General features: G+C 32.5%; 1 protein-coding gene and 1 long non-coding RNA gene across 3 annotated transcripts; one reads left to right on the top strand and one right to left on the bottom strand.

Moving 5' to 3' along the window:
* Window positions 1–2316: 2316 nt before the first annotated feature.
* On the bottom strand, window positions 2317–6760 carry LOC123909794. 2 transcript variants are annotated; one of them, XR_006810012.1, is made up of 2 exons: window positions 4340–6760; window positions 2317–2872 (listed from the first exon to the last, which is right to left on the bottom strand). It is a non-coding gene; the product is annotated as an uncharacterized LOC123909794 (long non-coding RNA). The 2 variants fall into 2 exon arrangements; XR_006810011.1 differs by having other exon boundaries at window positions 2317–3163.
* An 835-nt stretch (window positions 6761–7595) lies between these two features.
* Window positions 7596–11930, top strand: LOC123904530. The gene is made up of 11 exons (XM_045954182.1): window positions 7596–7730; window positions 7827–7946; window positions 8034–8223; window positions 8446–8564; window positions 8654–8806; window positions 9500–9626; window positions 9782–9823; window positions 10230–10400; window positions 10526–10568; window positions 10752–10829; window positions 11470–11930. Exons 1-11 carry the CDS (start codon window positions 7596–7598, stop codon window positions 11534–11536), a joined length of 1245 nt encoding a protein of 414 aa, XP_045810138.1. The 3' UTR covers window positions 11537–11930.
* The last annotated feature ends 2501 nt before the right edge of the window (window positions 11931–14431 follow it).

The following is a 14431-nucleotide window of genomic DNA, read 5'->3' on the forward strand; positions in this document are numbered from 1 at the left end:
TGTCACATGTGATAATTATTTTGATTTTTTGACCAGTGATAATTTATTCCGTATACGATAATTTTTTTTTTTTGGACATAATCCATATACAATAGTTAAAATTTATATATAAGTTAAAATTTATCCAGTGTATATAGAATTTTGAATAAGTGATAAAGGGAAAAAATTTGAATTTGAAATTTGGTGAGACATTGAGAGAAGCAAAAAGATGTCACATGTGTTTGTGGCTTAGATGACTTAGTTTCATCCAACTGAAAAAAAGACATAAATGACTTAGTGACTTGGTTACAATGTAAAATCTAGTTTGATAAAACACTTTTCCACTCACAAATGCCCCAAATAGCTCATATGGTTTGGTTTCATTTGAAAATGAGTGTACTTTTAGTTTAATCATCAAATTTTTGAACATCAATTTCTCTCACTTTGGACATATGGCAACACTTTAAGCAATGGTAGTTTAGACTTATCCAGAATAATTAATTTTTTTTTTGTGAATAAACAATTAACTTTCTTATATAGATTGAATGTGATATTTTTTTATTGCATTTTGATGTTTCTTTCACACAAAAGCTAATTTATTTAAAGGTGAATAAATTGTTTTTTTACTCCATAAACTACGTTTCCTTCATAAACATTTGGTATGTTAGAATGTACCCGTATCCAACAAAACTATAAGATAATAAGAATATCAAAGAATTATATATTTTTTCTTGATTTTTGTTCTCTTATGCAGAAAATATGTTTTTCAATATATCTTGGACTAAATAATTCCATCTGCTGCCACAAGTTTTTGAATTCCATCTATAATGAAATTATGATGAAGAACATCATCGAATTCAAATTAAAAATTGGATGGTGTCTGCCACCATTTATTATTACAACACAAAAGTACTTATTTCGTCCCAAATTATAAGGAGAAAAAAAAGTTTTCACACTTATTAAGAAAAGTTGAATATGATAATTTGAAGTATGACTTTTTGTGTTTTTCTTGAAATAAGTTTCATTGGAAGATGTAAAAAGAATTTTTATTGGTGATTGATTATGAGAAAAAGAAAAGAAAGACTAAATTAAATGCAATTTGCATTAAATTTCATGAGAATAAGTAAAAATAAATCTTAAAAATGATAAAAGTAAATTGTTTTTGCTTATAATTTGGGACAAAAAAAAATAGTTTTTTTTTACTTATAATATAAGACGGAGGGCATGTGAGTTTTGAAAACATAGATAGAGCAATGTTCTGTTAGACGATGTAACTTAGCATCCTCAACATTAAAGTAATTTGTTCCGCTCAATCCAAGGAAAGGGGTCTTGACTTTTCAATAGTTCGTCAGTGAAGAGTGAAGACTATATCAAAAGTTGTATTACTTCCATTATCACACCAAACATTGATATAGTTAATTAACTTTAAAATTAGGAAGATAATCTTCAAATGGACATAAGATATTCTTGTTAGGTTGTCTTTTCTTTAAAATTTTATAAAGAGAAATTTTGTTTTTAAACATAGGCATTCTATTTACCACAAAACAATCGGTTAATTAAATTTCCCTCCACTAATGAGATGTAATGCCAAAATAAAATATGGCCGTGACAATTATATTCTATATTTTTTTACTGTTCATTTCAAGAGAGTATTAAGATCATTGTCACTCATATGATAACTAACTAAAATCATTCTCGATCTAAAAAAATTATGGTACCGACCATTCTTGATTTTGAAGGAACTATAATACTTTGATTACTTTTAAATAAACTAATACTAATATTACGCAATACATAGAATAAGCATCTTCTTGTGTAAAAAAAAAAAAAAAAAATCTTCTCTAAACAATTAAGAATAGAATCTAAAAGCAGTTAATCCTAATCCTAAATCATACTTAAAAGAACAATGATAATTTTTATATCAAATGAAAATGATGGCATAATGGAGTACTACAAGCTAGCTAGTTCGTTCAAATAGGTCACATAGTTGTATAAAATTCAATGCCTGACTTTAAAGTCATAAATGATGCAACCTAACCATTATTCACTATCCATATTTGACTGCAGGGAATCCAAATCCTTACAGCCAAACATAAGGAAGACACCGTCCAAGAGGTGGGAGGATGATATTGATGCAAAACTGTATGACACTTAATTTATATATAAACTAGGATGTAGCCCGTTCCATCATTTCAAAGGTTGTGGTACAAATCAAAGTAATGAGTGTAAAATCATCTGAAACTAAACTTAAAATAATATCACTGTAAAACCAACTCAAATACATACATTCAATGTATAACCTTCCCTTCATCAACAACTTTGTGAAGAAAAATAAAATAAAAAATAACTAATACTCTTGCTTCCAAAGTGCCAATTCCAGTTCTTATGGTATCTATCTATAAATTACATTTCAAGAACAAACATTAATCATACACCTCATAAAAGCAAGTGCATAAACTCCAGAAGCATCATTTCTTGCTCCAACAAAAATTTCAATAAGAAATTAAATCAATCCAAATTTTCAAAATAAAAGCAAGTCATTCAATGTGGAAACTTGGCAGCCATCATTCTCTTGAGCCATGGTTCTATTTCCAACTTCCTATACAACTTAATATAACAATAACATAACATAAGTTGCAGACCTCTGAAAAAGCTTTTCTTGAACTTTCATGCTTTCAACTTGGAAGGCTTAACATTCCTAGTTCAGTTTGTTTTCCCAGAAAGGTACTAACAGAATCATAATAATAATTTTTTTAAAAAAAATTCAAAGTTTTGAAATAAGGACAATAGTATTTTAATAATTCTTTCTCTAAACTTCATTTTTCAAAGAAGCAAAGCAGTAGACTCCTTACCTTTTCTTGTAGCTAGCTCACTGCATCACATCAACATGAACCTGTAATGATTTAAAAACCTCTTCATTAGCATCAATGATAGTATTGATTCAGCACTCTAAAGATACATTTAATCAAGAGGTCAAACAACAATGTACATTTCAAAGCCATAAAAAAGGAAAAACCAAATGTATGAACAAATTATAATAACCAAAACCAAAATTGACTTGTGCTTTGCAATTGGTACCACTGCATCTGCATCTGCATCCTTCAAACTATCAGAATAAGGGTCAACCATGGAGCAAACATTTGGTAGATCATTGATCTCAAAAGGTAAGCTTTCAACAACACATCTAAGAATATCAACATTATAACAAATTCTCAGTCAATCACAACCAAAGTAATCATGATCATTCTATAAAATACATGAGCATCTATAACTCTTGCTACACTTTGTATTGACCGTGAAAAAGAGATAAGCTAGTGCAAAGACATCATCTAATATTATATGGGAAAATACTACTGTATATGGAGCTCATAGTGCATTACTGTAGTGAAAAGCTAATGCCAAAATCAAAACACCTCCTGATGAAATCAGACAATATACAAAATTGAAGAAATAATATCTCATGAAAAAGTCAACGCACTCATTAAAGTACCAAATGAAGACAGTGGCTGAAATTGAAGTGCTCTCAAAACAAATTTTGCTAACCGTGGACCCTCAGTGAATGACTTGGTGGCTCTTTCAGATACCATATAGTAATACTAATGCTTTATCATTATTCATCATGACCACTACCTTGTTCATAAATTATACTTGGCATCCAATTAATGTTCAATATAGTATAGTATGTTTCAATTCAATTGAGTATATATATATATATATATAAAACATTCGGTGCACATACAGTTGGTCTATCTAGATGTGTGCAATTTCAAGCACACTTCTACAACGATTAAAATATGAATGCCTTATTTGCCAAGTCACTACAGAGCAAACTCCGACCCATGTCGATAATCGATATTTTAAGAGTTTACTGGCGAAAAAGGCTCTTCTCCATTCAGACCAAGAGTTGTTCAATGGGAGTTATATACTACTGATGATAATCTGGTGAAGAAATATGCTACTAATAATGATGCATTTTTTAATGCCTTTGCCAAAGTGGAGAGTGATTTTTCTTGCAAATGGAACAAAGAATCCATTCAGACCAAGAGTTGTTCAATGGGAGTTATATACTACTGATGATAATCTGGTGAAGAAATATGCTACTAATAATGATGCATTTTTTAATGCCTTTGCCAAAGTGGAGAGTGATTTTTCTTGCAAATGGAACAAAGAAAATTTTATAAATTTGAACCAAGATACTAATGAAAATAACAGGGATAACAGGAATTGATGATGCTGGAACTGTCAATGAACCAACTTTAAGGTTCATTGTGTTTCTATCATGTATATTAAGCCAAAAGAACCATTTACCCCTCTAAATCACAAAAATTAAATATATATTGAAAAAATAATTACACTATACCTTATGGTTAGTAACATTGTTTGGCACATCTATATTCAAAAAACATTGTTCATGGTAGCTTTGGTTTTTTATCTCAACCAGTAGGTCATTTATGATTGGAATGCAAAGTTGTGCAGCAAGGGAGGAATCATATGGATTACTCTTTCCTTGAACCCTGGACAAAGTTGTAGTTTCTTGGTCAACCATTGCATAATTTTAGATCCAACAATCACACAAAAAACACCTCTTAAGTGATTAATTTCATTACTTAATTAGCATCCCCTGAATCTCATGTCACTTGATCTTGTTTCTCACTAAAACAAGTCACAACAAAAAACAATAGCAGACAAAAAATACCACACACCAAGATCACAGAAACAAACAATAACACCTCCATAGCAGAGGACACACCACTTATTTGACTGAGGAGTTGTTATAGGAGCCGGCGTCAGCGCCCACACCGGTGGCAATAAATCATCAGTCAAAACCTTTGAATCAGATTCTCAATTAGCTTTCCCAACAGCTTGATTATGAGATTTTGCATTCTCCACAGCCAAAGCATCACAAAAAGCTCCATGGGTGATAAAACTATCCCTCCTTCAAAATCATAAACAAAAAATCAGAAAAAAAAAATATAAAAAGTTGAAATAAACAGATTCTAGGAGGCAACTCATGATTATTATTATTATCAGAATAAGATTCTAAAAAACTGCACTATATATGTATGTACTACTAGTATGTACTGTACAGTATATAAGAGTTGACTAAGATTCTTGACTTTGAGCAACAAGAGTAATTAACAAGTGTAAGTTATGCCATGTCATGTCACTCACGGGATGAAAAATACAAAGTATATTAAGGTCAAAGCAATATGAGACTTTTGACTTTGTACTTGAAGTCAGAACCTATAAACTAGTAGTAGTAGTATGAAACTCCAAAATTCTTGTCAATATCAAAGTCATAAATTTTTACGAATAGTTTTGAATTTTTTTATTTTTTATTTAAAAAAAGAGTAGAAATCCATATGAGGAAAGACATAGTACCATTAGTACGTACAAATTTAAAGCATAAACTGGGCAAATGAAAGTGAAAGCAACCAAACAACCAAAAATAGCTGGAGATTACATTTGGTGAGTAGAAGAAAAAGTAGCAATATCATGAAACAAATTAAATGATTCTTTCTATTCAGAGGAAGCTATGAAGCTTAAACTAGATAACACATACAAGGAAAAACAAAAATTAAAAATGATTCTTCAGAGGAAGAGACTAAAATCAAAATCAAAATAAAAATCTACTCAGTTCATCATAGAATAGTACTAGCTAGTAAAACTTAAAGTTCATAACCAGAGAGAAACTGAGAGAGAGAAACTTAAAGTTCATAAAAATCAAATTCATTCCCCTTCATTGAGAAACTGAGAGAGTAAAACTTAAAGTCCATAACCCTTCATTCCCAAAATTCATTCACAAAACATGGCATAAGACATGCCAAGAAAGGGAGCAAGATACAAAAAAGCAGCAAAAGAAACAGGAGCCACAACAAAAGGAAAACAAGCCTCCTACAACCAAAAAACTCCTAAGCTAACAGGGAAACAGAAGCCTAAACAATAGAAACAACAACCAACACCCAACCAAACTGGAAAACAATACTGCAACCAACACCCACGCAGAACAAAAAACGCAGCTGGACAAAGCACCACAGCACACCCACAACAAGAAGCACAGCACCCAAACAAAAAGAAGGCAAGCACCAGCAGTAAAAAACTAGCGATTGAAACAACTTCCCGGGTCCCAAGTCCATTCGTAAAATAAACACGGGGAGATCTTCAACCTATCCACACTCCATCTCCAAGAGAGAACCTTTACTTCCTCCGCTATCCACATTCCCCTTCATTGTTAGTAAGCCTCATCCTTCTGTCGCGCGCGCGAGAGAGATATCCATCTCAGATCTATCCATCCTTCCTTCCTTCCTTACGCAGTTGCTCGATTGAAAGGTGAGGACGCAGAACTTCCCTTTTGGCTTTCTTCCGCTCCTGAGAGAGCGCGCGCGAGAGAGAGAGGTAAGCTTCATTGTTAGTAAGCTTGAAAATCCATTCCCCAAGCCTCATCCTTCTGTCCTGAGAGCGCGCGCGAGAGAGAGATCAGATCTGACTATGGATACCCAGACATGGGAACAGCGTACCGTTGCTACTGGCGCTGGCTTAGTAGGTAATCAATAATTACTAAACTATACTCTTTTTATTTTTATTTCTATTTCTTTTTTCTTTTTTTCATTTACTCTGTAGATTAGAAGAACAAGATATGTTCTCGAAGATCTAAATTCATTATTGTTTTGTTCCATAGATTTAGATTAGTTGATAGCACATATATTACTTTAGAGGTTGAAATTTAAACCGTTAATGGAGATAATATTTTTATAATAGTATGTTATACTTTATAGAAAAATGTTTCTAATCAAGGGTAATAGTGGAATAAAATATTTATAATTTGTTATGATCTTTTCACTTGTTTCAAATAATAGAATGGAAATTGTAACAAAAAAAAATAATAGAATGGAAATATTATTTCGTCATACATAAAATATCCAAACAATAGAATAGAATATCTATTTCATTCCGCCCCGTTCCACTCCATTCTGTTATATTTCGCTCCGCTCCATTTTGTTCCATCAATCCAAACCGAGCCTTAAAATTTACGAATGTAGTTAGACTAGATTAGATAGAAAACTCAAACTCTATTTTTTAAGTTTATATCTTATAATAGTCCCTATTTTTTTGTCCTTCTTTTGTCCTGCTTTCGTTTATGTTATTAATATACTACTTTTATTGTGCAGCGAATCTCATTTCTTTTTCCATATTTCTGGCTCCGGCGTAAGTAACAACAACATTTTTATTTTAATAAACTGTTTTTATTAATAATAGTTCCGTTAGTAATTTTATCTTGACGTGAATAAATTATTGCAGTGCCACTTTTCTCCGTATTCACAGGAGGAGGAGTGCCGCGAACATCCCGTCACTACCATATTTGGTAGGACTGTTCGGATGTATCCTATGGCTTTATTATGGATTTCAGCAGCCAGATGGCATGCTGATTATATCCATAAATGCCGCTGGAGCCTTCATAGAGACTATTTACATAGTCATCTATATTATATATGCCCCCGCAGCTGCTCGGGTAATACACCTTTATATCTATCAATTCTAGTTTATTTAAAAATTATTTGTTTGTTTCTAATATTTTTTTTTAATTACAGCGATTCACGATCATATTGCTCATCGCAATGATCGTTGGATTATTTGCACCGATCTTCTTAGCTATACAATTTTTTGTAGCTAAGAAGAATCATGTCACCGTACTCGGATGGATCTGTACATCCGTTTCGATCGCTGTTTTCGCGGCACCTCTTAGCGCCGTGGTAAGTTAATTATTTAATATCCAAAATTTCCTATTATTATTATTATTATTATTTAAATTGTTAATTTGTTGTATGTTTTATGGATTATGTGTGTAGATACATGTAGTTCGTACGGGGAGAGTAGAGTCCATGCCGATAGCTCTTATCGGCTGTCTCATTGTCAGTGCCGGAGCTTGGCTTATCTATGGTTTTCTCTTGAAGAATATTTACATTTATGTAAGTAATAAATCAATTAAATTAATCATTTAATTTTTTTTTGACACATTTATTTATTTATTTATTAATTCTTTATTTTTTTGTCAGCTCCCCAATGTGATTGGACTCGCATTGGGAGCCATTCAGCTATCCGTATATGGTCACTATTCTCGTACTGGTCGGCGGCAGCCAGATATTGAAGTTGTCGAGGATGTCGAGGAGATCGTGGGGATTGCACCAGAATCAGATGTTGAGGTTGAATTAGTGGAGCAACATGGTCGTCTGGTAGAGGTGGCAGGTAATAAACTGTCCCTAACTCACCATATGCTTTTATATATATATATATATCATATGTTAATTAAATTAAAGGAAATATGAATGATATTCTCTATTAATTACATGTAATTCTTTTTAATAAGCTAATGTAGTGAACTGTACAACCGTAAACTGTATGTAGTGAAACTTTATGTAGTGAAGCCTTTGCTTAATTGATTATATGTTTACTATTTCTATTTTTCAGGAGGAGCATCAGCTTTGGCCACTGCAGTCGTTGATGATGATGCTGCCACTGCAGCTGTTGATGATGATGCTGCCACTGCACCCGTTGATGATGATGCTGTTGATGATGATGAGATTAAGGTGAGAGTTCTATTTTCTAGTATTTTTCATTCTTTATTCACAACTACTTGTTTTTTATTCTATTAATAAATTGTCAAGGATACTTGCAGGATGCATGGCTTGACAATGTTGAGATTGATCCTAGATTTGCTGGATTAAGCACTGCAGCAACAAAAGATGAAGAGGAGGCCCAAGAACTTTCTTCTAAAGATGTGGCAATCATGAAGAGGCGCATTGCAAATGTTCTTGAACCAGAGGAAACAGTAAGACCTATGTTCTATCATTCGATTCATTCTTAGGTCTGATTGAGTTGTTTATTTTGTTCGAATATAGGTCTGATTGATTTGAAAAAACAAAATAATGCATTTTTAATTAGTGAAAGTAGAAAATGAAAACAAAAAATATTTTTCTTAAACCAAACAAAACCTTAATTTATTGTTTTGTCTTTGTTATATTGAAGCATCTTTGCAGAATGTAACATTTATTTGTCAACTCACTCCACTGTATATGATCTATATACATGTTTAGGAATTAGGTAAACATTGGTTTTCTTCATGGCAATGAAGTTTTGAAGTATCTCGTTGAGGGAATTTTTAAATATGTCGCAGTTAGTAGACTATTCAATGTCACTTTAAACCCTAGTTGTTACTGGTTTCTCTTTATCATAGTTAGCAGAGAAAAACCAAGTTATCCCCCAATTTACCCTAAAAAGGGGTTACAAAACGTTCTTAAAACTAGAAGCAAATTATTGTTTTAGAAAGTCATATATCTAGCTAGTAAACTGACTACCATTGTTAATTTTATATAATATTAATTGTGTTCTCTTAATTCATAAAGTCTTGACATTGGAAATTAAATCACTATAATTGACGATAGAACTTAGGTACATATTTAATTTTTTAAGGGATGTTGAAGGTCATTTGTTTGTTTGTATTAATTGATACTTTTTCCATTAGGTCTTGCAATGTTTGAGAAGGTTAAAAGGGAGTGGTGATAGAAAGACAAAAATGTCTGGTGAGACTAAGATCGTATTTGACCAACTAACTGAGGATGCTATGAAACTTATGGAGAATGGTGAATATGGTAAGTCATTTGTTGTAGATATCATCCATGGTTAAGACATGCATTCATTATACGGGATCCTTTATGTTATCCAACTTGTGCTTCAAGATTTGTGTTTTACCACACGATGCTTAATTTTGTTTTCTTCATTTTTGTCTGTTTTGTGTTTTTTGCAGATGTTTATAATGAAAAGAAAGATGTTTTCGAGCGAGAAGCGGGTCAGTGCATTACATTATGTCTCTGTTCCATTTTTATCATGTGCTATTGTTGTATTTCCGCCTTTACTTTTATGTTGTGACTTGAGTTACTTTGTTATCATGATGTAATATGCTGCTTAATTTAATACTTGATTTAATTATTAACTATTCAGCTATGTCTTATCATGACGTAATAAGAATATTATTTGTTTGGACCATCACATAATTAAGCTTTAGATTTAGGGGAAGTTGGTCCTCAGCAGTATTCTCAACATTTTTCTCGACTCTTGTTCTGTGAATGGTGGGTGATATAATCATATAACATAAATTAACAAAGACTAAGGAGCAAGGAATTGTACCTGTTTACTTTCCGTAGTAGTCCCAGTAATTGCTAATGCTTATGCATTTTACAATTTCTATTTTTCAGAAGGATATGAGGAATTAGCCAGGGCAAGAGGAGAAGGAACATCTTCACCTTTGGCCGGTGCAGATGATTTTGATATGTTTGCTGATGATGATTCTGCCGCTAAACCATCTACAAATGAAAATAATGCAGTTAGTGAACCGTCATCAGATGCCATTAATTCTGGTACAGAAGGTAAAAACCTGCCTCTATAAATTTGGTATCTGAAATGTTATTCTATATATTTGGCATCTGAAATGATGATTTTGTTGCTGAATTTTATCTTTAAAGTTTTTAACTGGTTCTACTTTTCTTTCCAGGTGGAGCTTTGCAAAGTGATTATGTGTATGATGAATCTTCTGGGTATGACTTTTCTTCCCTATACTTTTTTATAAAATAATTTAAAATGTTCTACAGTACTCACCTATGTTTTAATGCTGCAAAAATTCATTTAGTACTCATTTTGTCTTTCTCGTCGTGATGAATTCTCTTATAATAAAAAATCTGTTGAAAATTTAATCTGACATCGATATATGTAATGTCCAGGTATTATTACAGCAGCAGTCTGGGCTATTACTATGATCCAAATACAGGGCTTTATTGCTCTGCGGAATCAGGGAAATGGTATTGTGAATTCATGATTCATCTTTGTGTGCATGTGTCATTTTTTATGATTGTAGCCTCATAAATTATTAGTCATCTGAAATATCAGAATGCCTTTAGATGCGAGTTCTTTGCTCATTTGATTAAATCTTAATTCTATCATGGTTATATAGATATTTCTTATATGATATTTCTCATTTGGTAACTATATCAATAAACATGCATTATTCATACTTTACTTTAAGCTTGATTTTGGTGAAAATAAAAAGACATACGTATGATTTTGCTTGTGCTAGACCATGATAAAAATATGCCAATAGTTAGAGGGAGATCAAATAAAATTATAGCTCAAACCATTGAGAACCAACTACCAAGATATGGTCCATGGCATGACACCTTTTGACGCATTTAGCCGACCTTACTTAATGGAAAAAGGTTTCTACTTGTTGTATGTTTGTTGGTGATTGGTAGGGGTAGGGGTTGAAATTACTCTTGTCCATCTATAACTCAGGCTCTTGAATTTTTAGGATTCCGTGTTGGATGGACCTTTTTTAAGTAGCTGTATAGTTTAGTTTTTGCATTTTGTGATCAGCTCATTCCTGGTCTTATTGATATTTTTGTTTGTAGCTCATTGGGAATGTTTATTTTTGTTTAAACACAGGTACTCATATAATGAGGAGGCTGGCACCTACGACGAAGTTCCCGAGGTTTCAACCAATTCGAGTTGAGGGGCTTGTTTAAGGGGAGGATAGACAATTTATAGCATATCCACAATCATTGTCTTCCAATGGCAATTTACAAAAAGAAACATCATTTATCTTTCTGCACATATACTTTGTTGTGGGAAACTTGTTGATGTGCTAAGCCAACTGTTTTTCTTCTGCCTTTATCGTTTAAGGTTGCTGATGTGTAGTAGCTTAAAAATTCACCAAAGCTGATCCCAAAAAAGCATACTCTCTTGACCTGCGAGTCCCATAGCATATTCTTGTGTCTTGTAGTGGAAGCCTCCTTGTGATGGCGCCGGATCCGACGTGAAAACCCCATGATTTGCGAAAACAAACATAGAGGTAGTCAGTTTACCCTACAAAGTGCAAATATATTTATGCTCATGCAATTATTGGATGGCTGTTTTTTTTTTTGTTTGTCAGTTTTAGGGCTTTACTATTGGATGGCTGTTTTTTGTGTCAATTTTAGGGCCTTTCCGTAGATGAAATGACAAGTGCCATTGAAACTCTCACGCACAATTGTGAGGTTTTGAGTTTGAAATAATTTTGAATTTGTTTGATGGATTAGGAGTTGCAATTATATATTTTTTTTTTTACCGTTCCTTTCAAGAGAGTATTAAGATCATTGTCACTCATATGGTAACTAAAATCATTCTTGATCTAAAAAAATTATGGTACCGACCATTTTTGATTTTGAAGGAACTATAATACTTTGATTACTTTTAAATAAATTAATACTAATATTACACAATACATAGAATAAGCATCTTCTTGTGTCAAAAAAAAAAAACTTCTCTAAACAATTAAGAATAGAATCTAAAAGCAGTTAATCCTAATCCTAAATCATACTTAAAAGAACAATGATAATTTTTATATCAAATGAAAATGATGGCATAATGGAGTACTACAAGCTAGCTAGTTCGTTCAAATAGGTCACATAGTTGTATAAAATTCAATGCCTGACTTTAAAGTCATAAATGATGCAACCTAACCATTATTCACTATTCACAAAGGCTTGCAGCCAAACATAAGGTAGACACCGTCCATGAGGTGGGAGGAGGTGGTGTTGGAATATTTAATATTTAATTATTATATTTCAATAATTGTTATGTGGACATTTATATTTAAATTAATTATATTAGCTATTTATCATAATAAGAGCCTTAGTTGATAAGTGATCAGATAAAGTTAAAAGGCTAAATGAATTTTTATTAAGATATTAATTAATGAACTAATTAGTGGATATGGACGAAATTATGAGTGGATGTCAGGATGACCAATTTCAGAATAATGGGAACCCTAATTGGCCATCACATTATATATAGGCTATGGTTCCCAATATACCGTACACAAGCAAATAACCTTTTCTCCCCATCTGAAGAGAATTCAAGGCATAAGGAGTATCGGTTGAGGAAGAACCACACTAGCCAACGAGTACGTGTTGCTCGTCTAACCTTTCGTGTTTCAAGACTATTGCTAAAGGACTTTCTCAATGGATCCAGGTATTTCTGATATCTCTAATCAATTGACATATCGTAGATTCAGTTTACATATGCATCCTCCTTTTGTTCTATCTAGCTTCCGCACTTTTGTATAAGAGCATGACTTGTATGTAATTAATTGGTAAATTAATTATTAAAACTATCAATTGGTATCATGTCAATTAATTAAGGCAAAATTAAGAATTATTTATGCTGCGGAATTCATATTTTCCCTATGTGCAACATTCGGTAATTGATCGAAAATATGTAGTTTCATAGTTTTTGAATTTTTGATTTGTTCATCAATACGTGTCGACGAGATTTTTCTTTTCAATGTTAACTTTTGTATTTTCCCTGCCTATGCAGTATGAATTTTTCTTTGAGACACATGTATAATGGTTTACTATGCATAATAAAATCAATTTTGAAATTAATTTGTAGCAACACTAGTACATATCATTGAGTTAAGTATTTGAAAAATAATTACTTTGGAGTTTCCTCACTGAATAATCAATGTTCTTGTAACTTAAAATTGATTCAGAACTTATCTTAAGTGAAACCTTTAAATACTTTTTCTTTATTAATTTTGCTTTAGTACTTGCATTAAACTAATAAACAAGTTTAAGTCATGGTTTCATAAAACAAGTTTGAGTCAATTCTTCATATTTGATTCAGTTTTTTTCTTTCTAATATGGATGTTGATTGTTATCATCATTAATAATTATCTTCCTTAAAGATTCGTATTATTCCATCTCGATCGGATTTAAGTTGTTATAATTTTCTCTCTTTGTTTGGGATACTAGTGGTTATCTGTCCCTTGATTTTCGGACTATTTTTGTTTAGATAAAATTGGACCGGCAGACCAACACGCGCCGCCGCGTGATGAAATCGATCAAAGAGAAAGAAGTGCCAAAAAGATTAAAAACCATGAACACAATCATGAAGCAACAACCAGTAGCAAATCCTTTGAAGAAGATGACAGAGAGCTGGTCCATCAGAAACATAAAGAGAGGAGATCTTTATCATATAAAGAAACCGTGCTTGGTTCACAAGACAACATTAACGGTGAAAAGGAAGGCTCTAGAGGGACAGCGGGAATCGATATGAATGAGGATGATATTGCTGGTGTGGAGGGGACGATAGAGGAACAGAAGGTGGGGGAAGTAGATTGCCCTATTTTCAAGTTCTCAGAGAAGGAAGAGCAACGCATACAGCGACCATGGAAACAAGGAGTCATTGTGCAGCTGCTTGGTAGGAAGATAGGGTACAAAGCTTTGGAGACAAGGTTGAAGCAGATGTGGGTGAGAAGAGGAATTATTCAAATAGTTGACTTAAGTCATGATTTCTATTTGGTGACTTTCACAAGTTGGGAGGATCAATGCAGAGCTATGATGGAGGGTCCATGGCTTATCTATGA

This window comes from Trifolium pratense, linkage group LG2 (assembly GCF_020283565.1).
Source record: "Trifolium pratense cultivar HEN17-A07 linkage group LG2, ARS_RC_1.1, whole genome shotgun sequence".
NCBI lineage: Eukaryota > Viridiplantae > Streptophyta > Magnoliopsida > Fabales > Fabaceae > Trifolium > Trifolium pratense.

Coding starts and splice junctions, on each gene's coding strand:
- LOC123904530 (XM_045954182.1), top strand. CDS start 7,596: ATGATCGTTGGATTATTTGCACCGATCTTCTTAGCTATACAATTTTTT. Junction 9,627..9,781: donor TATGGAGAATGGTGAATATG/GTAAGTCATTTG, acceptor TGTTTTTTGCAG/ATGTTTATAATGAAAAGAAA. Junction 10,401..10,525: donor CATTAATTCTGGTACAGAAG/GTAAAAACCTGC, acceptor TTTTCTTTCCAG/GTGGAGCTTTGCAAAGTGAT.